The 26,470-nt window shown below is 41.3% G+C and overlaps 1 protein-coding gene across 4 annotated transcripts; it reads right to left on the reverse strand.

Moving 5' to 3' along the window:
• Window positions 1-840: 840 nt before the first annotated feature.
• CLEC4A (C-type lectin domain family 4 member A) lies at window positions 841-22,214 on the reverse strand. 4 transcript variants are annotated; one of them, XM_005570038.5, is made up of 9 exons: window positions 21,385-22,213; window positions 18,162-18,350; window positions 15,603-15,770; window positions 14,980-15,173; window positions 12,980-13,096; window positions 9,165-9,263; window positions 3,910-4,061; window positions 2,834-2,949; window positions 841-1,297 (listed from the first exon to the last, which is right to left on the reverse strand). In XM_005570038.5, the coding sequence occupies exons 4-9, from the start codon at window positions 15,059-15,061 to the stop codon at window positions 1,150-1,152; spliced, it is 714 nt and encodes a 237-aa protein (XP_005570095.2). In that variant the 5' UTR covers window positions 15,062-15,173; window positions 15,603-15,770; window positions 18,162-18,350; window positions 21,385-22,213; the 3' UTR covers window positions 841-1,149. The 4 variants fall into 4 exon arrangements, with proteins under 4 accessions (XP_005570095.2, XP_005570094.2, XP_073862386.1 ...); XM_005570037.5 differs by lacking the exon at window positions 15,603-15,770 and having other exon boundaries at window positions 21,385-22,214; XM_074006285.1 differs by lacking the exons at window positions 14,980-15,173; window positions 15,603-15,770; window positions 18,162-18,350; window positions 21,385-22,213 and adding an exon at window positions 15,174-15,323.
• Between the last annotated feature and the right edge of the window lie 4,256 nt (window positions 22,215-26,470).

The following is a 26,470-nucleotide window of genomic DNA, read 5'->3' on the forward strand; positions in this document are numbered from 1 at the left end:
ACGCCATTGCACTCCAGCCTGCCGACAGAATGAGACTCCATCTCTAAATAAATTAATTAATTAACAAATAAATAAAAATAAAACTATCATATGATCCAGCAATCCTACTTCTGGGTATATACCAAAAGAAAATGAAATCACTATCTAGAACAGATATCTGCACTTCCATACTTATTGGACCATTATTCACAATAGTGAAAACATGGAAACAAGTATTGGCCAATAGACGAAAGATAAAGAAAATGTACTATGTATATACAATGGAGTATTATTCAGCCATAACAAAATGAAATCCTGTCATTTGCACAACATGGATGAATCTGGAGGGCATTATACTAAGTGAAATATAATAAGTCCTATAGAGAATTACAAGTACTGTACAATTCTACTTATATGTAGAACCTTAAAAAGTCAATCCATAGAAACAGAGGGTAAAATGATGGTTGCCAGGGGATGGAGGGCAGTGGAGAAAATCAGGCAATGTTGGTCAAAGGGTACAAATTTTCAGTTCTAAGATGACGAAGTTCTAGAGATCTAATGTACTGCATGGTGACTATAGTTAATAATGATGCATTGTACACTTGAAATTTATTGGGGAGTAGATCTTTCTTTGTGTTTGTTGATACCAATGGCCAGAAGGGAGTAGATCTTAAACGTTCTCACTACACACAAGATTGTCAACTATTTAAGATAATGGGTGTGGATTAACTAACTTGATTATGGTAATCATTTTACAATATATGTATGACAAATCACCACAGTGTACACCTTAAATATATACCATTTTATCTGTCAATTATACATCAGTATAGTAGGGATGAAGAGAAAACCAGACAGGAGGAGAAACCACATCATATAATTTTATTGGTAAATAATTCTTTAGCAACCAGACAAAAATTAAGAGAGACTCATGTTCTCTCCATGTGTGCACAATAGGGGTCTTCAGTACAGGCTTTGGCACATGAATAAATGCTCACTTTATGAAAAAGTGAATCAATCAATGTACAGACCAATTCTCTCATAAGTAGAATAGTTGACAGACCACCTAAATTATATGGACCTCCCTTACACATAAATAAGAAGAGCTTATTATCTATCCCTACAATGACAGATGCCAATCCAACCACTTGTTAATGGAGAATGTTCAGTTCATAAGTGGATCTTCATCATCTCACAAACTGACCTTTGATGAACAATACAATGAACATCATTCCAGCCCCATCTTTTGGGTGTTTTACGGAAATTTAGCACAACACAGCGCTCATTGGGATCACTGGGCTCATGTGGATGCCAGAATCTGAAAGGGACAAAAAAGATGAGGGCATTTCTTCAGAGCTTTGAAAAGAGTTAGAGACAGGGGTGAGGAGCTAGGGATGAATTTCATGGAACATAGGGTCAGATATGCCCAAATCTATGTTTCAGCCACTCATCATGCAGCTTCTCCTCCATCTGCATTTCTGGCATTTCCTTTGAAAACTCTGCTTACATCACTCAATGTTCTCTCTCTTACTGCTTTGAATATCCTCACCACAGATTTTCCAGAGGTTCTCTTCTCTTTGTCCATCCTTATGTCCTGTTCCTATGGGTCCGTCAACCTATAGGGTGTCCTTGTACAATGAGAAGATTTCACCCTGGTCCCACTTATCAATAGAGTTTTTCCTTTTTTTAATGCACTGTTTTTAAAGTCTAGAGAACTAGTAAAATCTTTTGGATCTTCTACTTATCCCTGTTATTGGATAAGTAATTTAACTTCCCTGATTCTCAATTTTTCTATCTAAAAAATGAGGACTAGAGTAATATCACAATTTATTTCATACAGTGGATATGAAGATCAAAGGTGGTAATCCAGTAAAGTATATATTTTATGTAATTTATGTAATGTATGTAAAGTATGTAATTTATGTAATTAAAGAATTACATAAATATGAGATACAAGATTATCAGAATTTAGCATTTTTGCTTCATAAGAAGTATTAAATCTTCAACCTGACTGGGTGTGGTGGCACACACTTGTCATCCTAGCAACTCAGAAGACTTAGGTGGGAGGATCCCTTGAGCCTAGGAATTCAAAGTTGCAGTGAGCCATGATTGCACCACTGCACTCCAGCCTGGTTGACAGAGTAAGACCCTGTCTCAAAAAAGAGAAAAAGAATTATCAAATCTTAATAATTGGTTATGATCTTAATCAACATGGATTTTCACTATGTAGAGATAGGTAAATATACTGGTTAAAAGCACAGTAAGATCCACCCCATTTGAGAACTATTGTTAGCCAGGCACGGTGGCTCACGCCTGTAATCCCAGAACTTTGGGAGGCCGAGGAGGGTGGATCACGAGGTCAGGAGCTCAAGACCATCCTGGCTAACAAGGTGAAACCCCATCTCCACTAAAAATACAAAAATTAGCCGGGTGTGTTGGCGGGTACCTGTAGTCCCAGCTACTTGGGAGGTTGAGGCAGGAGAATTGTGTCAACCTGGGAGGCGGAGCCTGCAGTGAGCCAAGATTGCTCCACTGCACTCCAGCCTGGGCAACAGAGCGAGATTCCATTTCAAAAAAAAAAGAAGAGAGAACTATTGTTGACACCACTGGGTGACCTTAGCTGAATTATCTATACTCTCCAAGTTTAATTTCCTCATATCTACAGGGGAAAAATAACAACGTGTGCCTCATAGGGTTCTTATGCAGATTAAATGAAATAACGAAATTATTTAACCTAGTGCCCAAGAGCTAAAAGAATAGTGAGATATTCTACTTTTATACCTGATAGCTAGAATACCCTAAGTTCTCTGCATGATCCAGGACCCAAGATGCTTTTATTTCATTCTATACTCACGTGGAACTTTCATTGTATGGTGTCCGATCTACCCATTGCCAATGTCGCTGACCTTCTGGATCTGAGAGCCCCACAAAATAAGCAGATTCTTCTTGCAGATTCTGGAAGATGAAATCCTGAGGGGGGGGAAGAAGGAGTCACAGCCTTTACAGTATTTTTTACAGCTCGAACTGAATTCTTAATACCTTAGAGAAACGAGAAGAAAAGGAGAGGATCCAGCAACAGCCGCATTTTTTTTTTTTTTTTTTTTTTTGAGATGGAGTCTCACCTTCTATCCCAGGCTGGAGTGCAGTGGTGCAATCTTGGCCCACTGCACCTCTGCCTCCCAGGCTTAAGCAATTCTCATGCCCCAGCCTCCCCGGTAGCTGGGACTACAGGCGTGTGCCACCATGCCTGGCTAATTTTTGTATTTTTAGTAGAGGCAGGGTTTCACCATTTTGGCCAAGCTGGTCTTGAATTCCCAGCCTCAAGTGATCTGCCTGCCTTGACCTCCCAAAGTGCTGGGATTACAGGCATGAGCCACCATGCCCAGCCAGTATGGAAGCAATTTCTATGATCAGAATGAATTCTCATCTTAGGTTTACTTCCCCTCTTTCCTTCACTAAGAGATTACATTCTTCAAAGTTGCACACGAGAAACTTTTGGCAGATTCAGTCATTTTCCTTTCATAACTTCAGGGATTATTTATTTTCACTCCTGAGTATTGATTGTGATTCATCATGAGTTAACTTTCTTTTCTCTTTTCAACCTAATACCACTTATCTGTTAAATAGTTAATCATGTATAAAACATTTACATATTGAAATAACAAATTGATATTTCAGACTGAAACATTTTCATCCTTCCATTCAACCCTCATATATTTTTAATGCCACAATTTCTTTCGGGGAGGTTAGTTTTACTGAAGCAGGAAGAAGGTATGGAATATAAAGGCTTAGGAGCCCTTTCTATTTATCTTATTTAAAGCCTTCTGCCACAGCACAAATATCCCAAAGTAGCAAAAACCTCCTTCGCAGCCAAGACAGATACACAAAGATCAGGCAGGGCTCACAGCCCCATTATCTATTAGAAAGTACCTGCTCTTCTCGAGTGTTTATCACCAGCAGGTGAGCCTCCATTCTAGCGCAGTCCTTCTCACTCTTTTGCCAAGATGCTGATTCAGTAGAAATAAAGTAGCAGTTGGAACTAAACGGCTTCCAATTCTTTGGGCAACAGCTCCAGGCTGTCTCTGTATTGGGAAGAGGTGCACATACTTGCAGTATAAATAATCACTTTTAAAAGTGTGTATATTATTAAAATTAAGAGCCAAAGGAGAACACATGGAAGCTGGAACTCCCATCCCCACTCAGATGTAACCAGGAGCCCCTGCCCCTCAGGCGTCAAGGAAGCCAAGTCTACCTCAGTCAGGCAGTGATGAGGCAGAGCCTCTTTTCTCTTGCTGAAGTGCTATCTGAAAAGGACAGCTCTTAATGAAACATGTTTAAATAAGATCCAGACTCTCAGAATATAATGCAAAAATGTCCGAAGTTCAATAGAAAATAACTCATTATGCTAAGAACCAGTAAGTTTTCAAATTTAATAAAAAATAATAATCAATAGATGCCTACAATCAAGACAACAAAAATGGGGCCGGGCATGGTGGCTCACACCTGTAATCCCAGCTCTTTGGAGGCTGAGGCAGGAGAATCACTTGAGCCCAGAAGTTCAAGACCAGCCTGGGCAACACAGTGAGACCCTGTCTCAAAAAAAAAAAAAGACAACAAAAATGTTAGAATTATCTGACAATGATTTTAAAGCAGCCGTGATAAAACAAAAATGCTTCAACAAGAAGATACAAACATGCTTGAAACAAATGAAAAACTAGAAAGTTTCAGCAAAGAAATAAAAGATATAAAGAAAAACCAAATGGAAATTTTATAATTGAAAAATATAATAACCAAAGTAAAAAGCTCAGTGGATGGACTCAATAGCAGAATGAAGGGGATAGAGAGATTAGTGAATTGGAAGACAAAACAATCTGTCAACTGAACAACAGAAAGAAACTAGACAGAAAAGGCTGGACACAGTGGCTCATGCCTGTAATCCCAGCACTTTCAGAGGCCGAGGTGGGCGGATCACCTGTGGTCAGGAGTTCGAGACCAGCCTGGCCAACATGGCAAAACCCTGTCTCTAAAAAAAAAACCCTGTACTAAAAATACCCAAAAAAAGGCTGGGTGTGGTGGCTTACACCTGTAATCCTAGAACTTTGGGAGGCCAAGGTGGACGGATCACCTGAGATAAGGAGTTTGAGACCAGCCTGGCCAACATGGTGAAACCCCATATCCACTAAAAATACAAAAATTAGCCAGGCATAGTGGCGCATACCTGTAATCCCAGCTCCTCAGGAGGCTGAGGCAAAAGAATCACTTGAACCCAGGAGGCAGAGGTTGCAGTGAGCCGAGATTGTACCACTGCACTCCAGCCTGGGCGACAGAGTGAGACTCCATCTCAAAATAAATAAATAAATAAATAAATAAATAAATAAAAATAAACAGAACCTTGTAAAGTGACCCCAAATGTGTACATATCAAACAAAGCTGCAAAATCTATAAAGCAAAACTGATACAATTGAAGGGAGGAATTGAAAAATATACAATTACAGGTGGATACATCAACACCTCTCTCTTAACAATTGACGGAATCACACAGAAAATCAGCAAGAACATAGAACTTAAAAACATCATCAACTACAAGGATCTAATCCACATTTATAGAACACTCCACCCAACAACCGAATACCCATTCTTTTCCAGTGCCCCTGGAATATATGCTAAAACAAACCATATCTTGGGACATTAAATAACCTCAACAAATTTAAAATTGCTGAAATCATATATCCAACCACAGTGAAAACAAACCAGAAATTAATAAAAGAAATAACACAGGAAAATCTCCATACACTTGAAACTAAACAACACACTTCTAAATAATCCATGAATCAAAGGAGATGTCTCAAGGGAAATTTTTAAAAATACATTGAACTGAATGAAAATGACATTACAGATTATCAAAATTCATAAGATACTCTTCTTCAATCAAAGGAACTAGGGCTCCTCAAAGAAATATCTGATTCTAGGATAGGGACATGAAATGTACAATGTGAGTCTCCAGCATTTTCAGTCCCAGAAAGTGAGGAAGTGCTAAACCAACACAAAAGAAAAAACACATTCTGGTGATACGTTAAAGGGTCACAGGAGTCAAATGAAAGAGTTCCCAATGTCCAAAGCTGGAGCCACAAAATAAAGTAGTATTGGATTATAAACCAAAATTTAAAATAAATATCCATGAGTTGGACACACGGTGGGGAACAACACACACTGGGGCCTGTGGTGGAGGGAGCACGCTGGGAGAGGGAGAGCTTTAGGAAGAATAGCTAATGGATACTGGGCTTAATACCTGGGTGATGGGTTGATCCGTGTAGCAAACCACCATGGCACACATTTACCCATGAAACAAACCTGTATGTACTGCACATGTACCCCTGAACTTAAAAGTTGAAGAAATATATATATATATATCCATGAGTACATGCAGATATAAATAAATGATTGGATAAATAAATGGAATAAAAGAGACAAATATCACCTGGACAAAATTTCAAATAAATTATATATGTACGTGTGATGGCTAATTTTATGTGTCAACTTATCTGGGCCACAGTACCCAGATATTTGGTCAAACATTCTGGATGTTTCTGTGAAAATGTTTTTGGATGAGATTTACATTTAAATTTGCTGGACCTAGAGTAAAGCAGATTGCCTTCAGTAATGTAAGTAGACTTCATCTAATCAGTTGAAGATCTGAATGGAACAAAAAGAGGACCTCCTCTGAGCAAGAGGAAACTCGGTGGACCACCTTTGCACTTCATCTGCAGCACTGGCTCTTCAAGGTTCTGCAGCAGATGGTCTTTGGACTCAAACTGCAACTCTTACTCCTGAGTCTCCAGCCTGCTGACCATGACTGATACCATACTCCACCTCATGAAAGGAGAGCATAACTCCCCAATCCTTAAGTGTGGACTGAACCTTCCAAAGAGTGTAGTATGGAAAGGGGCAGGGAGGGAAAGAGTAACTTTATAGTGGAGAAACTTGACAAACACTACCTTAGCCAAGTGACCATCAATAGCCAAGAATCCTTTTGATAATATATGCCCTTGATATGATGTAATGAAAATAGCATTTTACATCTGTGATCTTCCTCCCAAAAACCAATAATCGCAGTCTAATTATTAGAAAAACATCAGACAAATTCTGATAGATGGACATTCCACAATATAGCTGACCAGTATTGCTCAAAACTGTCAGGGTCATCAAATATGAGGAAAATCTGAGAAACTACCACAGCAAAGAGGTGCTGAGAACAGGAGACATGAGACATGAGAACTCAATGTAATGTGGTGTTCTGGATGGGGATCCTATTGCAGAAAAGAAACATGAGGTGAACACTAAAGAAACCTGAAAATTGTGAATTTTAATTAATAATAATATACCAATATTAGTTAATTAGTTGTAAGAAATATACCATGTTCGTGTAAGATGTTAACAACAGGGGACAGCATGTGTGCAGAGCAGGGGTAAAATGAGATCTCTTTGCATTATCTGCTCAAGTTTTCTGTGAATATAAAACTGTTCTTAAAAATAACCTATTAGCCAGGCACGGTAGCTCACTCCTGTAATCCCAGCACTGGGAGGCTGAGGTGGGAGGATTGCTTGAAGCCAGGAATTCAAGGCCAGCCTGGGCAACATGGCAAGATCCTCTCTCTACAAAGATTCAAAAAATAAAAATAAAATAGCCAAGCATGGTAGTTGGCACCTTTGATCGCAGCTACTGGGAGGCTGAGGTGGAGGATTACTTGGAACCCAGGAGATCAAGGCTACTGTGAGCTGTGGTCACACTACTGCATTCCAGCCTGGAAAACAGAGTGAGATCCTGTCTCAAAAATAATAATAATAATAATAATCCATTAATTTAAAGAATTTAAATAGCCGGGCGTGGTGGCTCAAGCCTGTAATCCCAGCACTTTGGGAGGCCGAGACGGGCGGATCACGAGGTCAGGAGATCGAGACCATCCTGGCTAACACAGTGAAACTCCGTCTCTACTAATAAGTACAAAAAAACTAGCCGGGCGAGGTGGCGGCGCCTGTAGTCCCAGCTACTCGGGAGGCTGAGGCAGGAGAATGGCGTAAACCCGGGAGGCGGAGCTTGCAGTGAGCTGAGATCCGGCCACTGCACTCCAGCCTGGGTGACAGAGCGAGACTCTGTCTCAAAAAAAAAAAAAAGAATTTAAATAATTCACATCCATAAAAAAATCATCATCACATTTTCATCACATGGTTCTAACTGATATGTGAGAAAAAAAGCAAATGTGTATAGAAAGTTCAGAAAGAAGCAAAGGTTGAAGACGTCTAAAAGCAATGTAACCTTTTTCACAATTAAGCTTCTATTTTTTACCATAGACAAACTAAAGATATATGAGTACATAAAAAGAATTTTAGGACCAGGCACCGTGGCTCACGCCTATAATCCCAGCCCTTCAGGAGACTGAGACAGACAGATTAGCTTAGGAGTTCAAGATCAGCCTGGGCAACAGGGTGAAACCCCATCTCTACAAAAAATACAAAAACTAGCTGAGTGTAGTGGCATGTGCTTGTAGTCTCAGCTACTCAGGAAGCTGAAATGGGAGGATCACTTGAGCCCAGGAGGTTGAGGCTGTAGTGAGCTGTGTTTGCACTACTGCACTCCAGCCTTGGCAACAAAGTGAGACCCTCTCTCAAAAAAACAACAACAAAAGAATGTTATGTCCTATATATTTGCTTTCTGTTTTTTGGTTTTGGGTGTTTTTGTTTGTTTGTTTGTTTTTGTTTTTGAGATGGAATCTTGCTCCCTCGCCAGGCGGAGTGCAGTGGTGCGACCTCGGCTTACCGCAACCTCTGCCTCCCGGGTTCAAGCGATTATCCTGCCTCAGCCTCCCGAGTAGCTGGGATAACAGGTGCACGCCACCACACCCAGCTAATTTTTGTGCTTTTAGTAGAGACGGGGTTTCACCATGTTGGCTAGGATGGTCTCGATCTGTTGACCTCGTGATCCACCCACCTCAGCCTCCCAAAGTGCTGGGATTACAGGCGTGAGCCACCACGCCTGGCATGTCCTATATGTTTGTATATTTGTAGCTTAAATTATTGTGAGACTCAACTTCTCAGTATGATCTACCTGGGAATCTTACTGGAAATACTGATTTGGGATCCCTACATAGTATAGTCAGCAACTGAATTCTAGGCACATTAACTTTTACCTTCCGTGGTCATATTTTTTTTCACACACTCCAATGTTGTATGAACCAGGTCTTTCGTAGTCATTTTTTCAAGAAGCTGAGAATATTTTTGAAAGAAAACTGGAAAAGAGAATAAAGACCATTTATTTTCCTGGTAGCATTATGACTTTGCTCTTTATCGTTACTTTCTTGCATTCTTTATTGAAACAAAACTTACAAGTGCCGTATTACTTGAGTAGAGGGAAAAGATTTCCCATTTTGAAACTATAGATATCTCTAGGAATAGCTAAAAGATCAGTAGTTGGAAGGGGACACAACAGTTCCATCATAATGGATCTAAAGTCCCCGCACATTCTCCTTCAATACTTAATATAAGATACACGCAAAGGCAAACTCTTGGGGGTGGAGGGACGGAGGGCAATAAACACTTATATTTAGGGATGTGCACACCCTGGGACTCTGGAGCAGAGGGGAGAGGAGCAAATTAATTCTGAGGAGTTCTGGGTTACCTTGGACAATGGAGAATTTTAAAAAGAACCCCACATGAATCAAGAGCGCATGATTTTCTTCCTCTTCTCTCCATTACTCTCTCCATCCCAACTGGCTCTTACTCCTCAGCACACCAACGCTCCCATGTTTCTCCCAATTTAAAACTAACCCACCTCTCCCTCTAGAAACTGAACTTTTGGGCGGGCACGGTGGCTCACGCCTGTTATCCCAGCACTTTGGAAGGTCAAAGAGGGTCAGGAGTTCGAGACTAGCCTGGCCAAGATGGTGAAACCTCGTCTCTACTAAAAATACAAAAATTAGCTGGGCGCAGTGGCAGGTGCCTATAATCCCAGCAACTTGGGAGGCTGAGGCAGGAGAATTGCTTGAACCTGGGAGGCGGATGTTGCGGTGAGCCGAGATGGCGCCGGCGCACTCCAGCCTGGACGACGGAACAAGACTCCATCTCAAAAAAAAAAAAAAAAAAGAAACTAAACTTTTTCTCTTTCCTCCCTACCTTTCATTTGCTCCTTGACCCATCATATTCTGGGTTTTACTTCACTATTTCACTAAAACCATCCCTAAAATGGATCCTCAGTAATATCCTAGGGTTACTTAGTCCTTTTCCTATTTGACTTCCTTAAAGGCTTGACCCCAGTTATCTTTCCCCTTAGCTCTTGGGACACTACTCTCTGTTGTTTTTGTCTTACCTTTCTTGCTGCTGCTTCTTTCACTCTTCTGTAGGCCCCTTTTCCTCCATCCATCTCATTTAAAATGTAACATATCCCAGAGTTCCATCCTTATCCCTCTTTCTTATACTAAGTTATCTCCCTGAGTGATATTATATATTCTCATGGCATCACCTGCTACCTCTATGTGAAGAACTTCCAAAGCTCAGACCTCTCCCCCTAAATCCAGACAAATGGACCAGCAGACATGTCCATTTGAGGTTCTCACAGTCATGTAAAACTCAACATGCCCAAAACTTAAGTCACCATCTTCCAACCCAAACCTGCTACTGATCCTATATTGTCTACCTCTTTGAAAAACTTAATGATTTCTGAGTTTACAAAGTCAGAATATTGGAGCCACACTTTACTTCTCTAGGTCCTTTATTTCCCAGAACTGAATATTCATCAAACCTCTACCTCCTTTATCATTCAAAACTACTTCATCTTCTCTTTTTGCGCTAACACTAGCCATAGACCAGTCTGACAATATTTCTCAATTGAATTAGCGAATTATCCTTCTAACCTCTCTTTCCCTCCAAATTTGTCCTCATATATCCATTTTCCACACCTCTCTCAACATGCTATTTCTTCTTTTTTTTTGCTTTTAAAAACATTTTATTTTATTTATTATGTTATTATTTGTTGATGTTTTAGCTATTGCATATTTATGTGTTTTCATTTCTTTCAATCGATTTTCTTTGAATCTTTATACATCATTACTACTTTTGGTGTAATTTATTCCACTTTGGGCACTTCTTCATAAGTCCAATCCGATTATATCAATTCCCTGCTTAAAATTCGTCGATTTTAAAAATTGCAAAAATGGCCACAACTTTCAACATTCCCTGGATCTACACTGTTTTGCAATGTGATTTTGCAGTTTCTTCATTTAAGAGACGTGGTCTATTTCTCCACTGCCTGGATCTGGGCTGCTTGTCAGACTTCTTTTGGCCAAGGTGAGTTCTGTGCTAGTTCCAAGGTGAGACTTCAAAAGGCATTGCTTACTTCAGCTTTCAGTCTTAAAAGCCTGCCAGTTGCCATGTGAACAAACCCAGGCTAGCCTGATGAATGATAAGAGAAATGTGGCCAAATCTCTCCCGCCATTCCAGCTAACATCCTCTTCCTCAGAAGCTAAGTTGCCTGTGGCCAGTACCCTACCACATATACATAAGTGAGTTCAGCCAGGACTCAGGGAATCTCCCAGCTGATGCCAGTCTCAATTGCCAAGCCACAGATGTATGAGCTAAATAAATAGTTGCTGTTTTAATCCACTACGTTTTAGATTGGCTTATTAACCAGCAAAGGATAATTGATAAAATAACCTTTAGGAGGGAAAAAAATCCAAACTCTTTATCATGATATACAGCGCTCTTCATGGTCTGAGTCCTGTTTATTTCTGTCACCTACAACTTCATTTCTTAGTTCTTTACTTAGCGCCATATGTTCCAGTCATGCATACTTATGTTTCCCCAAATTCCACACTCTCTCATCTCTAGTTCATTCTTGGTATACACAGCTCTAGATGTCACCTCCTCCAGGAAGCCTACCTCAGCCTCTTGCACTTATTATACTTCTTAACTGCACAACACTTACCATACAATGTTATAACCGCTGGTTCATTTTACCATTCTCTAAATTTCTTGAGACCAGGTGCTGTGGCTCTGTCTTGACTCTCTGTCTGGCACAGTGCCTGACATACAGTAGATGGACAATACTTACAAAATGACCAAAGAAATTAATAGAGAATCTACCTAAATGTACACTAGTTTTGATGCCTTTTAAAAATTTGGGGCCAGGCATGGTGACTCATGCCTGTAATCCCAGCACGTTAGGAGGCTGAGACGGGCAAATTGCTTGAGCCCAGGAGTTCAGGACTAGGCCAGGAAACATGAGAAAACCCTGCCTCTACTAAAAATACAAAAAAAAATTAGCTGAACATGGTGACGCACACCTATAATCCCAGCTACTTGGGAGGCTGGGGTAGGAGAATCGCTTGAACCTGGGAGGTGGAGGTTGCAGTGAGCCAACACTGCACCACTGCACCCCAGTCTGGCTAACAGAGCAGGGGGGAAGAACCCAACAAGTGCTGAAAGCCAAAGATATGCAGCAATCCACCTAATTTGCTAAATTGGCTTTTAGATCCCACACAGTCTTGAGTAGGACAGGAATAATCAGAGTAAAAGTCAGTAGAGAACTCCTCCTGAAATATGTCTTCCCATCTCCTTGTTGTCTACCTGCTCATCCCAAAAGATAAGTGTCTGTGCATTCAAATAATACTGGCCTGATAAATGCTACCAAGGAAATATAGATTTGTCCTCACTTACGTAGTGTCTAGTATAGAGATGATGCCCCATAGATTTCACTCTGTAATACAAATACATACACCCACATTTATGCTTCAGTTTCTCTAAATGAGAATGGATTCCATTATTTTTACAAGACAGTAACTAAATCCAAATAAAGAGTAAAATTCACAGTGGATTCCCATGAATTATGTCTCCCCAGAGAAAATTTCACTTCGGATTTCTGGATAAACTCATTTTCAAAAGTCAGTTTTTAAAAGATGCCCTCTCTTCATGCACAGCAGATATTGCTTATTGGTTCGGTTGGCATACTTACTGAAAAAAGCAAAAAAGAATGAGATTGCCAATAGCAGGAAAAGTATCATCAATGAGGCACAAAGCAGCTTGGAAAACCCGGTATTACTTTTGTGAGGGGCAGTCCTTTTCTTGGAAGCTGAAGAAGAAGCCAAATTAGTTTTATCAGTAATAAGTTCTGTCTTTACTTCCTCTTCTTCCTCCTCCTCCTTCCCTTTTCTTGGATGACACACAGTAACTAACGGTATGACATTTGAAATCACATGAGAACAGGAATAGAAAGGCTATAATATTCACTTTAGAAACTTTAGAAAATATATAAAAATACAAATTCCTACCATTGAGGATAACTGTTATGCCATATAAGTTATAATGCACCATAATATTTTGATATAATCTTTCTAGCAATTTTATGAATGTATATATACATATATGCAAATTTTCCCACATGATTGATATACCATAAATACTGATATCTGACCTATTCTTTTCCTTACACTGTATCATGAACATTTTTCATACCCTTATATTTTCTTCTTTAACACTCCTTATTATGGTTGCATAGTATTTCATCATATATTTAAATAATAGATTGTTTCCAACTTTAAATAATGCTATAGCAAATAAATTTTTATAATCATCCATGGTTACCATCTCATGGTTAGAAATTGCTTTCTTAAAGTTATGATATTTTGTAAAATGATGGGGGGAAAATCTTCAGTATTATATAATATGATTACATTTTCAGTAAAATACATATGCACATGATATGTATTTGTTGTTTTTTTTTTTTTTTTTTTTTTTTTTTTTTTGAGACGGAGTCTCACGCTGTTGCCCAGGCTGGAGTGCAGTGGCGCGATCTCGGCTCACTGCAAGCTCCGCCTCCCGGGTTCCCGCCATTCTCCTGCCTCAGCCTCCTGAGTAGCTGGGACTACAGGCGCCCGCCACCGCGCCCGGCTAATTTTTTGTATTTTTAGTAGAGACGGGGTTTCACTGTGGTCTCGATCTCCTGACCTTGTGATCCGCCCGCCTCGGCCTCCCAAAGTGCTGGGATTACAGGCTTGAGCCACCGCGCCCGGCCCATGATATGTATTTGTATGTGGAAGGATATTCACTAAATTGCAAGTTATGATTGTCTCTAGATGATAAGAGTAATTATAATTCAAATATCTGTGTACCTCTGGCTAATTTATTCTACAATGAACATTAAAACTTGTGTAATAAAGAAATTATACAAAGTTTTTAAGGGGAAAAAATTTCACTAAGTGCTCTCCACACCTTCACAGAGATATTTTAGAAAGCATAACTATAGTCCTGACCCCTTCCCCCATAGTTTCTTGTACTCTATATACATTCTTTTCTCTCTTTTGCTCTATACTTGGGATATCACACATGACACCCAAATTACCTTGCATCTACTCCCAAACGTAACAGAGTCTGTCTCAGAGATGCAACATGCAATAAGTTCTCTGATTTCAGAAAAAGTTTCCTGGAGATTTAAGAGACTTTCTTTGTAGACTTTCTAGTCTTTCATTTGCAATGGCCTTTTGTTACATTTCCATCCATTACCAACAAATATTCCCTCACCACTGTCCACCCAAACTCCTTCCCTCTAACTGATCAAAAAACAAATCTCACAAATTCATCAGGACCCCCTGCATCTGGGTTGATGGTTTCAGAAGCTGTATTCAACCTCTTAACCCCAGCCCCACTCAGCCTTAGAAAACACAGGGGCATCAGAGCACTCGCCTTAGCTCAGAACTGGCATTGATTTCTCTCACCTCTATTTCAGTAAGCAGAGTGGAGGCTGAAGAGCGTGACACAAAATCTTTTGTTCTCCACACTACAAATGTACACCCCGTAATGTGTATCTGCAGGCTACTCAGTCTTCTGGGACTCTTGTGTTTCCCAGACATACTCAATCAGAGAACCAGCAACTCCCAACACCTAGGCCTTATTCATAAACCCTCTCCTCATCCTTCCTCTCATCATTCACTCTGACCCCCAGAAAATGATCTTTACCTGCAGAAGAGGCTGAGTCGATGCCTGAGAACTTGGATTCATTTTGGAACCTCACTTCAGCATAAGTGATTTCTGAAGTCATAATGGGAAGAGACCTTCTGCTTTCTTCAGAAAATTGGTTTCAAATCTTTCTTAAAACATCTTATAAATGAGAACCAAACATGGTGGTAGATTACCTCCTTCCTTTCACTCACCTAGAGGAGAGCAGAGGCACCAGATAGGCACATATCTTCAAGAAGGGTCTTTTGAGAACTAAGGATCACAATAAAAACCAAAAACCTCAGTTCACAGAGGCCCTTTCCTCAGGACCAGTATAGTGAGAATCACAGCCTTGAAACAAATGCAAGCAAATGTAATAAAAGTGGGAAACCAAAGGGTTGTGGAAACAGGAAGGAAAACAAAAGAGGAACCAAGCAATTAGAGAAGTCTTTCTTGAAAACTGTGTTCCTCACCAGTAAAAAATACAATTTGTGTGCTTCCACATGCAAATGTAATTACTTTTGACCAAATAACCTGAACAAAGACTTAGGTTGCATTCATCTTATCATTTTTGACTGATAGGCAACTTGTTAGTACCACATTCTAAGAATATAGACACAAAACTCACGTATCAGCCTCCCTACCTTCAAGAATCAGCTTCCTCTAGCATGGTGGGGAAGGCAAAGTTTAAACCCCATGCCTTCTGAAGCTGCTTCTCCATGCTCTCGGTGTTTCCTTGTTGGTAACTACTCTATCAAGAGTCTGCATTCATCTTGCTAGAATCTCCAGAAAGCAGCTCCCTTTATTGCATGCTGGAGGAGAGGGAAGGCCAGCCTTTATTCCACACTTTCCTAGCCTTTTAATCCTCACACCACCTCCAATATATATGACTATTTTTTATTTTATTTTATTTTATTTTATTTATTTTTTTTTTTTTTTATTTTTTTTTTTTTTGAGACGGAGTCTCGCTCTGTCGCCCAGGCTGGAGTGCAGTGGCCGGATCTCAGCTCACTGCAAGCTCCGCCTCCCGGGTTCACGCCATTCTCCTGCCTCAGCCTCCCGAGTAGCTGGGACTACAGGCGCCCGCCACCTCGCCCGGCTAGTTTTTTGTATTTTTTAGTAGAGAAGGGGTTTCACCAGGTTAGCCAGGATGGTCTCGATCTCCTGACCTCGTGATCCGCCCGTCTCAGCCTCCCAAAGTGCTGGGATTACAGGCTTGAACCACCGCGCCCGGCGACTATTTTTTAACAGTTAGGATAATTAAATAGAAACACAGTATAGAAGGGGATAAACTTAAAGTACGAAATATAACTTTTTCCAAAGGCCTAGAAGAAAACACTCCAAATATTAAATCCTTCCTGTGGAATCTCTCCATAGACATGCTCCCAGCTCACACCTGGATTCTCTGCCCTCAACTCTCCTCAAATGACCCTCCTTTTAATCTCCCCGAGCTGATTCCTTCTCCTGCATAGCATGTATGCACACACACACCCCTATATTTCTATATTATTTCTATATCTAAATATATTGAACACCAATATTCTATAATCTAAATATATTGAACACCATGAGTTCACACGAATTCCTCTAATTCCAATCTAACACCACAGGATTCATTCTAGTTTTCTCCCTTCCCACATTCCTAACTCCTTTCTGTGACAGTAAGAAACCTGCTTTCATTGTCTTTCACTTACTCCTTATTTGATCAGTCTCCTGGATGTCTTCAATCTCCCACCTGCTAAGATGTCCCTCTCTTCCTAGTTGGGCTCTAACTCCTCAGTCCAAGCCACCATCCCCTGCGCTGATGCCCTCCCTCCTCACTCTGAGGGTGCCGGCAAAGGGCCAGCCCAATCCCCACCCCCACGAACATCCCCCCACAAACATCCTCCTCACCCTGCCGAGGTTCTGACTCCCTGTGCTAGGCCACTCCTCTGCAGGAAAGCCCTCCTCACTCTGCTTGCGCTCTGATTCCTGATGCTGGTCCCCTAGTCACCACTTAGACCCCCTTAGGTTCTAATGCTCCACACAAGGTCACCCCATGGGTGGGAACCCTCCTCACCCTGGAGGGGTTTGACCTCCTTATTGGGTTATCCTACCACATGGACCACTTCCTTATCCTGCTAGGTTTCTGAAACCCACACCAAGTCTACCCTCTGCATAGAAGCTTTCTTCATCCTGCTTGGGCTCTGACACTCCATGCAGGTCCTCCATCCCCCAGCAACAATGTCCACCTTACCCTACTTAGGATCTGAGTTCCCTCACTGGGCTACCCCACCACATAGACACCCTCCTTATCATGCTTGGTCTCTGAAACTCACACCAGGTCTACCCTCTGCAAGGATGCTCTCTCTCCTCATCCTGCTTAAGTGCTGAGTCCCAACCCCAAAGGGGCCAACACTAGGCATGGGTGTCCTCCTCACCTCTCCCACATGCTGACATACATACCAGGCTGGCCCCAGAGTACTCTGCTTGCGACTCTGACTCCCTACAGAAGGTGACCTCATACATGGATGCCCTCCTCACCCTGTTTGCACTCCAAGTCACTACACCTGACTCTCCCACCACCTCTCAGGCTCTGACCTCTCACATCAGGCTACCCCTCCTATGGACACCCTCGTCGATCTTATCCTCTGACACCCTGCACTGGGCCATTGTCAGGAGTGGACATCTCCTCGCTCTGGCTCTCCATGTCAGAACGCTTTCCCACCCCCACGGGGTGTTCTTCTCACTCTGCTTGGGCTCCAGCACCACTGTCAGGCCAATACCCTGCAGAGTCACCCTTTTCACCCTGCTAAAGCTCTCACCCTGTGCCAGCCAGGCCACTCCTGCTCTCCCAGCCACCTTAACACAGACACCTCTCTTGCTACTGCTTTGTTTAGAATCGAATTATTTAGTAAGAAAAGGGAAAGGGGAATGGCAAAGCATAAGGGAAGGATAAGAGAAATTTAAGTTCTCCACAATTAATTATTGGACCTAACCAGCATGTGCACGTAGACAGGTATACATGCACACATACTCCCTGAAATAATGATCATTGATTCTCAGAGGCTTTACAGTCTAAGCTCATAATTAGAAAGCAAACCATATTCCTAAAATTATAGCTCTCTCCCTGGAATAAGTCACGTTATAACTGGATTACACTGTATCACCAACAACCCCAAAATCCAAGTGGCTTACAACACAAACATGTATTTCTCACTCACATTGCACATGTGCTTAGGGTCACCGTGGAGCTGAATGCAACTCCGCTTGGCTCCTTTCCAAGTGTTTTCTCATTCTGGAAGCTGAGATCACAGAATAACTCCTCGTAAGCTGGACCATGTAGTAGCATCCTTTATTCAGATAAGGTGTACATTATATTTGCTCTGATTCTGTTGGCCAATGTGAGTTATCTGTAAGCGAGACAGGGAAATATACTTTGTCTACAGAAAGACATGTCAAGGGTATCAAAGTTTAATCCTTTCACAAAGGAGAACATAAACATTTGGAAACAATAATAGAATCTACCCCCCATCCCTTTAAATTATTTATCCAAGAGATCTCTTGGGCAGTGATCTCCAAAATAGGGTGCAAGTACTTTAGGCAGTATAAAAGAGGATCTGCTAAGGCACAGAGATAAAACACTAAACATCTATTTATACTGACTTAAAGTTTTAAGGAAGATAAGCTTTACTAGTATTGATTGCATGTCATGTGTGGTATGGCACCTATTATGAGGGAAGACTGGAAGTTCCACAACTCTGAGAGGTTGACCGTGTGCCTTCACTTGTTCGTTTACTCTCTGAATATTGTATCCTGCTGCAGTTAACCTGGGTAGTAAAGAATTTGCCTCGATTTTATCCCCACTTCCTGGGAGGTAGCCTTTAAATCCTTGGAATTCTCTAAGTAATAGGATTGTCTTTGTTATTCATGGTGGGCCCGATGAGGTCTCTCATGATGGGCTCCAAGATAGTTTATGCTAAGAAGGTGATTCAGGATGGGGCTGGCCATGCTGGAAAGACCAGCCATGTGATTGGAACACTGGGGCCTTGAGCCGTGTTATATCAGCCCAGGTGGGGAAGGGAAGCTAGAGACTGAGTTCAACTTGTGACCAATGGTTCAATCAATCATGCCTACATAATGGACCCCAATAAAAACTCTGGACATTGAAGCTCCCCTGATTGGAATACTCTGTATATTATCACACATTAAAGTTCTAAGAAAGTGATATATCTATGGGGTCAATGGAAATTTCCATTTAGGACTCTCTCAGGCCTTACCCCATGCATCTCTCCCTCTGGCTGGTTCTGATTTGTATCCTTTTGCTATAATAAAACTGCAGTCATAAGCATGACACTATCCTGAGTTCAGTGAGTCATTCTAATAAATCATAAAACCTGAAGTGATCACGGGTATCCCCAAATTTGTAGTCAGTTGATCAGGAGTGAGGACACCCCTGGAAACCCCTGAACTTGTGGCTGGTATCTGAAGTAATGGCAGTCTTATGAAGGCCATGCCCTCAACCTGTGAAATTTGGCCTAAGTCCAGGCAGTTGATATCAGAAGTCAATTTAATAGCTCAGTATTTTTAGTTTTATGAAAACAAAATATTTGTTAGACTATTTATATTGATATGATGGCAAGTGACCATTTTGTTCACTGTGAAAGTAATCTCAGTATTTGGAAGTAAGGATGGAGTAAATAGGGCACTTTTATTTTTACTTTAAAGTTTTTTTACTGTTTGATATTTTATAAGCATGTATTTCTTTCATAATAAAAAGACACAGGCTAGGCATGGTAGTTCACGCCTGTAATCCCAGCACTTTGGGAGGCCGAGGTGGGTGGATCACCTAAGGTCAGGAGTTCGAGACCAGTCTGACCAACATGGTGAAACCCCATCACTACTAAAAATACAAAATTAACCAGGTGTGGTGGTGCATGCCTGTAATCTCAGCTACTAGGGAGGCTGAGGCAGGAGAATCACTTGAACCTAGGAGGCAGAGGTTGCAGTGAGCCGAGATCGCACCGTTGCACTCCAGCCTGGGCAACAGGAGTGAAGCTCTGTCTCAGAAAACAAAAGTAAACAAACAAAAAAATCTATCTTATTTTCACCAAAGATGAGACTAAGACCATTTCTGCAGCAAGACTAGTTAATTCAGCTGGTATAGTATTTTGTTCAGAGGAACTGCCTAAGAAAACAGATCTTTTGTGTCTGGATTCTTTCATTTAGCGTAGTGTTTTTGAGGTTCATCCATGTTATAGTTCAAATCAGTTTCTCAGTCCATTAGTGTTGTAGCAGCAAGACTAGTTAATTCAGCTGGTATAGTATTTTGTTCAGAGGAACTGCCTAAGAAAACAGATCTTTTGTGTCTGGATTCTTTCATTTAGCGTAGTGTTTTTGAGGTTCATCCGTGTTATAGCTCAAATCAGTTTCTCAGTCCATTAGTGTTGTAACAACAAAATACCTGAGACTGGGTAATTTATAAGGAAGAGAAATTTATTTTCTCAGTTCTGGAGGCTGGGAAGCCCAAGATCAAGGTACCAGCATGTTCAGTTACCTGGTGATGACTGTATCTTCTAAGGGGAGGAGCTCCATGTCTTCACATGGCAGAAGGCAGATGGGCAAGAGATAGACCAGTAATGCATGATACCTGTTTTATAGGCGCCTTAATTCCATCCGCAAAGCCCTCATGGCCTAACCACCTCTAAAAGGGCCCATCTCTTAATATCATCACACTGGCAATACCTGAGTTTTGGAGGATGATGTGGTTTGGATCTGTGTCCCCACCAAATCTCACATCAAATTGTAATCCTCGGTGTTGGAGGTGGGCCTGGTTGGAGGTGACTGAATCATGGGAGTAGATTTCCCCCTTGGTAGTATCCTCGCCATAGTGAGTTCTCATGAGATCTGGTTGCTTAAAACTGTGCGGCACCTCACCCCTCTCTCTCTTCCTCCTGCTCTGGTCGTGTGAAGTGTCTTGCTCCCACTTTGCCTTCCACCATGATTGGAAGCTTCCTGAGGCCTCCTCAGTAAGCAGAAGCTGCTATGCTTCCTGTATAGCCTGCAGAACTATAAGCCAATGAAACCTCTTTTCTTTATGAATTACCTAGTCTCAGGTTTTCTTTATAGCAGTGCAAGAATAGACTAACACAGAGGGGGACACATTTCAACCACAGCAATCAGTAATTCATTCTTTTTTATGGACAAATAATATTCCACTGTATGTTGAATCTCACCCTGACAATGTAAATTATTAGCTTATCTTCACAGGTAGAAGACAAGAATAAGACTAGACATCATCCCTCTGTCTACTCCCAGATGAATGCATAAATGACTTTTCCTTTACTCCTACTTTTCACATGTGAAATGTAGATTCACTGAGTGCTAATCAGAGCCTCACAAGAAAGTAACCACCTGCCTCCTTGTCTACTCTGCCTTGTCCCTTACCTCCTTCCCCTCCTGCTTGCTCTTTTCCCTTAACATACTGAAGTCCTCAAAATCCTCTTCGGAAAAAGCACCGATCGCAGATGCTTCTGTGATTTGTGTTTCATTCCTGGGCACGTCCTCAACCTTGGCAAAATAAACATGTAAATCAGTTGAGACCTGCCTCAGTCACTTTTTTGTTTACACAAGGAATGGTTGTCATTCTTTTTGGCATCTAACTCTCCTTATGTTTGAAGAATATTCCCACTTTATGAAACAGAGCCCTTCATATTCTACAACAGCTGCAAATCCAGGTATTTGCTTTCAGAAACTGTACCATAAATACTTGAAAGCTACAGACCTTCAGGGAAATAGAGGAAATTTGAGATTTATTATCCAATCTGGCTGAAGCTGAGAAAAGAGGAAGTACTACTAGTATTAACAGATGGGACTTGGTAGTCCTTGTCATGCAATGACAAAATAGGCAAATTGAAACACATTATCACCTCAAACAAAGTTCCCATTGGAGACAAGCCTTTAAGAGCCCAAGCAGGCCAGGAGCATTGGCTCACACCTGTAATCCCAGCACCTTGGGAGGCCAAGGCAGGTGGACCGCCTGAGGTCAGGAGTTCGAGACCAGCATGGCCAACATGGTGAAACCCCATCTCTACTAAAAATACAAAAATTAGCCAGGTGTGCTGGTGAGCACCTGTAATCCCAGCTACTTGGGAGGCTGAAGCAGGAGAATCACTTGAACCCAGGAGACAGAAGTTGCAGTGAGCCAAGATAGTGCCACTGCACTCCAGCCTGCATGACACAGCGAGACTCCACTTCAAAAAAAAAAAAAAAAAAAGAGCCCAAGCAACCCCAAGGGAAAGAATTTAAGAACTGTAGAGTAGAATAGTTGCTTCTTATGGCACTGGATAACCCAAAGGAAGAGAGTAACAAATTCAATAGATCCTAAATTCTTGGCCCAAGGTAAAAACTGAAAACTAGAATTTCTATAACTATATTAAAAGAATTCTTTATTGCTTGTAGCTGCAGGCTGAAGAGGCCAAAAACCAAAGTTTTCGTTGGACTCTATGGTTAAATATTGCAAATCCAGTTGAATTCAAGCTTTGCTATGTCTCTTAAGTGAAAACGAGAGGCTTGATTGTGATAAAATGTGATCTCAAGAACTGATAAAGAAATATATGGAGGATACTCATATATTGCCCAAAGCATCACAAACATTCCAAGTCCACGAAGTTTCCTGTCCCCACAAAAGCAGCAGGTATAGTGAGAGCCTGAAGTCACCCTCTGGTTATCTCCCAAATTCCTGTTGTCCAGAATCCCCACACTATCTCCCTGACCTGTGAAGCAAGGTCCATTATGATGGAAAACCAAATTGAAGTTCTGAACTTCCCCTTCCTAGTAAAATAAAATCAAAAGCAGTAAAGCATCTATAATGAAATCACAAAGATTAGTACAACTAGCAAAGGATTCAAAACTGAAGCATAAGCAATTCCTGTTATATTCTTGATTTAAGTCACTCATCTTGCCGATACAGATGGGTCATAAAGAATGGTAGTAGATGACCATTCATTTAATCAGGGGGTGACTCCAATTGTAGCTGCTTTCCAAATGCAAGGTCTAGAGCAAGTCAATACAGCATTTTGCGCTTAATATAAACCTAGTAATGGTCAGGTACAGTGACTCACGCCTGAAATCCTCACAATTTGGGAAGCCGAGACAGAAGGATCACTTGAGTCCAGATCTTTGAGACCAGCCTGGGCAACATAGTAAGACCCCACCTCTACAAAAATGAAAAACAAAAATTAGGCCGGCTGCGGTGGCTCACACCTGTAATCCTAGCACTCTGGGAGGCCGAGGCAGATGGATCATTTGAGTTCAGGAGTTCAAGACCAGCCTGGCCAACACAGTGAAATCCTATCTCTACTAAAAATACAAAAATTAGCCAGGCAGTAGTGGCACGTGCCTGTAATCCCAGCTACTCAGGAGGCTGAGGCAGGAGAATCGCTTGAGCCTGGGAGGCAGAGGTTGCAGTGAGCCAAGATCACACCACTGCACTCCAGTCTGGGTGACAGAGTGAGATCCTGTCTCAAAAAGTATATATATATATATATTAAAAATTAGCCAGGCGTGGTGGTACACACCTATAGTCCCAGCTCCTTAGGAGGCTGAGGTGGGAGGATCACTTGAGCCCAGGAGGTGGAGGCTGCGGTGAGTTGTGATCGTGTCACTGCACTCCAGCCTGGACAACAGAGCAAGACTGTCTAGAAAAAATTAAATATATATCTATATGACATATATGTATACTATCTGGTGGATATTATTTCTTCCAGTTAATAAATAAGCTAAAAATCGTAATCAAATTGCTTTTCTCCTGGCAGAAACAACATACCTTCATCATCTTCAGGCCTATATAACTCTTCAGATCTATATAACTCTTTCAGTCTGGCCTACCATTTATCCTGCAGAAAACTTAAACATCTCACCATTTTACAGGATATCCTGCTGGTTCACTCCATTGATGATATCCTACAGATGCTACAAGGAAAGTAGGACAATATGGTACCCTAAATGCCTTGGTAAGCCTCATGCCATTGAAGTCTTGGTCTATCAGGCAGTGGTTCTCAGTGTGGTCCTAAACCAACAGTATCACCTGGGAACTTGTTAGAAATGCATATTCTTAGGTTCCACCTTAGATGTACTGAATCCATAATTTTGAAGATGGGGCCCAAAAATTGGTGTTTTAACCAGTCCTTCAGTTGACTCTGATTGATGTCTGGAGCACTTAAATATCCCCTCCAAAATATCAAATAATTTGCCATTTTAAAAGGCAGGATTCATAGGCCTCTCTGAATTTTTAAGGCAATATATTTCACATTTGAGTGTTCAAACATATTTGCTAGAAAACTGAAAACCCTCCAGGATTTGGTGACATACTGAAAAGGCTGTTCAGGTGGTCCAGGCCACAGGTAGAGAGTCTGCACTTAGCCCTAACAAATTAGTGGCGCTTGAACCCTCTTTGGCAAATCCATGTAGATTGGAGCTTAAAGCAAACCAACCTGGAGATTGGTAGGAGAATTCAAAGGAGGCCAGTAGGATATTTTAGAGAAAGTCATTCCCTCTCAGCAAGCAATCGGTCTATTCTTGAAAAATGCTATTGGGTCCTCGCTGAATCAGAATATATCAGCATGGGACAACGGGTAAAGATGCAACTTGAGGTAACCTTCACGAGCTGAGAGTCATCTAATTGGAGTAGAAAATCATTCGCTGCAGCAATGGCTAAGGGTTTGGATTTAAATACACACAAAGATGAGGAAACAAGGCCTTGGACAAGCACTAAGCAAGGAGTTGGAATTGAGACTTCTCTATAATTCAGAATTTTTGCAAAACTGCAAATTAAGTGAAAGGGAAACTAGAAAGTAATACCTCTCCCTGGGCTTTAGGTGAAAAAGGAAAAATTCGTAGGAAAGTACAAGGTGAGTCTACAATACTTTGTTCCATCAGAAATAAAGGAATTGCTCAAACATGAATGCAGTATGTCAAAAAGCAACAAATTAGCTTGAAGGGTACTAGGCAATGTTAGGGCAATGTGGGCACTGTATGGACGCCTCTTTTGTAGGTATCACATCTTCACCTTTTACTTCAGCTCTTGCTACAGAAACCAACCTCGGGCAAGTGCAACCTGATAACACCTTGCCTCAGCCAACCATGAATCTCTTGCTTTCTGTCCCAGGGCTCCTCTGACATTACAAGTACCGATGTGCCCCGTACAGAACAAACGTGAAACTGCGCGGGTGCCAACACCCCATGAGGAAACCCTGATCCAATGACGGAAGGAAGCTGGTGGATAAATTGTCCCCTCTTTTATCTCTTGGGGACACAATTTTAAGGTGCATTTTACACAGCTCCTCAGAGCTCCAGAAGAATTGAGTCCCAATTGTCCAAAACAGTAACCAACTTAATAATGCACCCTTGGCCGGGCGTGGTGGCTCAAGCCTGTAATCCCAGCACTTTGGGAGGTCGAGACGGGCGGATCACGAGGTCAGGAGATCAAGACCATCCTGGCTAACACGCTGAAACCCCGTCTCTACTGAAAAATACAAAAACTAGCTGGGCGAGGTGGCGGGCGCCTATAGTCCCAACTACTCTGGCTGAGGCAGGAGAATGGCGTAAACCCGGGAGGCGGAGCTTGCAGTGAGCTGAGATCCGGCCACAGCACTCCAGCCCGGGCGACAGAGCGAGGCTCCGTCTCAAAAAATAAAAATAAAAAATAATAATAATAATAATACACCCTTGTATTAGCTTTCCCGCTTCCCCATTTAACTCTTCCAGTCTCTCATTCCTGTTAGGCAATAAGAACCTGGGTAGGGGGTGAGAGGGCAATAAGATTCAAGAAGAGAGAAATCTGGAAAGTGAGCAGATTGCTACAACTGCTTTATTCTGAGGTTTGCTAATTCTGAGCACAGGCAGGAGGCTGAGAATCTGGATTTTGTACCCACAGATGGCTGCTGCTAGGGGACCAAAAAGCCATCAGAGCTTTTGGTAGAGCTTTCAGGAGACTTCAAATACATTGCTAATTTCTCCCTAGAACATTTTCTGAATTTAAAGACTGTACAACTCAACACTAAAACAAAAAACAAATCACCTAAGCAGAAAGCGAGATTTGTCAAAATGTCAACAATTGTTAAATATGGATGATGAATATATGGGTATTATTTGTATTATTCATTCAACTTCTGTTTGAAAATATTCGTGATAAAAAGTGGAAGGGAAAATTCCAGGCCTCTGTGTATGTAAGTTTGGAGTACCAACTTATATTATCTATAATATAGGTAATTTTGGAGTACAAACTTACATAACTTATGATACAAAGGAGACTCTGAGCCAGGAATTTAACTTAAAATTAGGTCTCAATCTGATAATAACCCTAAGAACTTAGAAAAGGCAAATACAAAACCACTCCAAAGAAATACTCCCACAACTGCAGTAGAACAGGATTGCCCATAAGAAAAACACACTAAAGACAAACTCACAACTAAAACTTAAACACATGACAACACATGAAAAAAAGATAATAAAGAAATATATGAAAAGAGCA

Source organism: Macaca fascicularis, chromosome 11 (assembly GCF_037993035.2).
Source record: "Macaca fascicularis isolate 582-1 chromosome 11, T2T-MFA8v1.1".
Classification (NCBI taxonomy): domain Eukaryota; kingdom Metazoa; phylum Chordata; class Mammalia; order Primates; family Cercopithecidae; genus Macaca; species Macaca fascicularis.

Excerpts from the sequence above, each read along its gene's own strand:
- CLEC4A (XM_005570037.5), bottom strand. The coding sequence starts at position 15,061 with ATGACTTCAGAAATCACTTATGCTGAAGTGAGGTTCCAAAATGAATCC. Across the intron at positions 4,062-9,164 it reads AAAAAATATGACCACGGAAG|AGACAGCCTGGAGCTGTTGC; the intron begins GTAAAAGTTAAT and ends TTCCCAATACAG. Across the intron at positions 1,298-2,833 it reads CCATACAATGAAAGTTCCAC|ATTCTGGCATCCACATGAGC; the intron begins GTGAGTATAGAA and ends TGTCCCTTTCAG.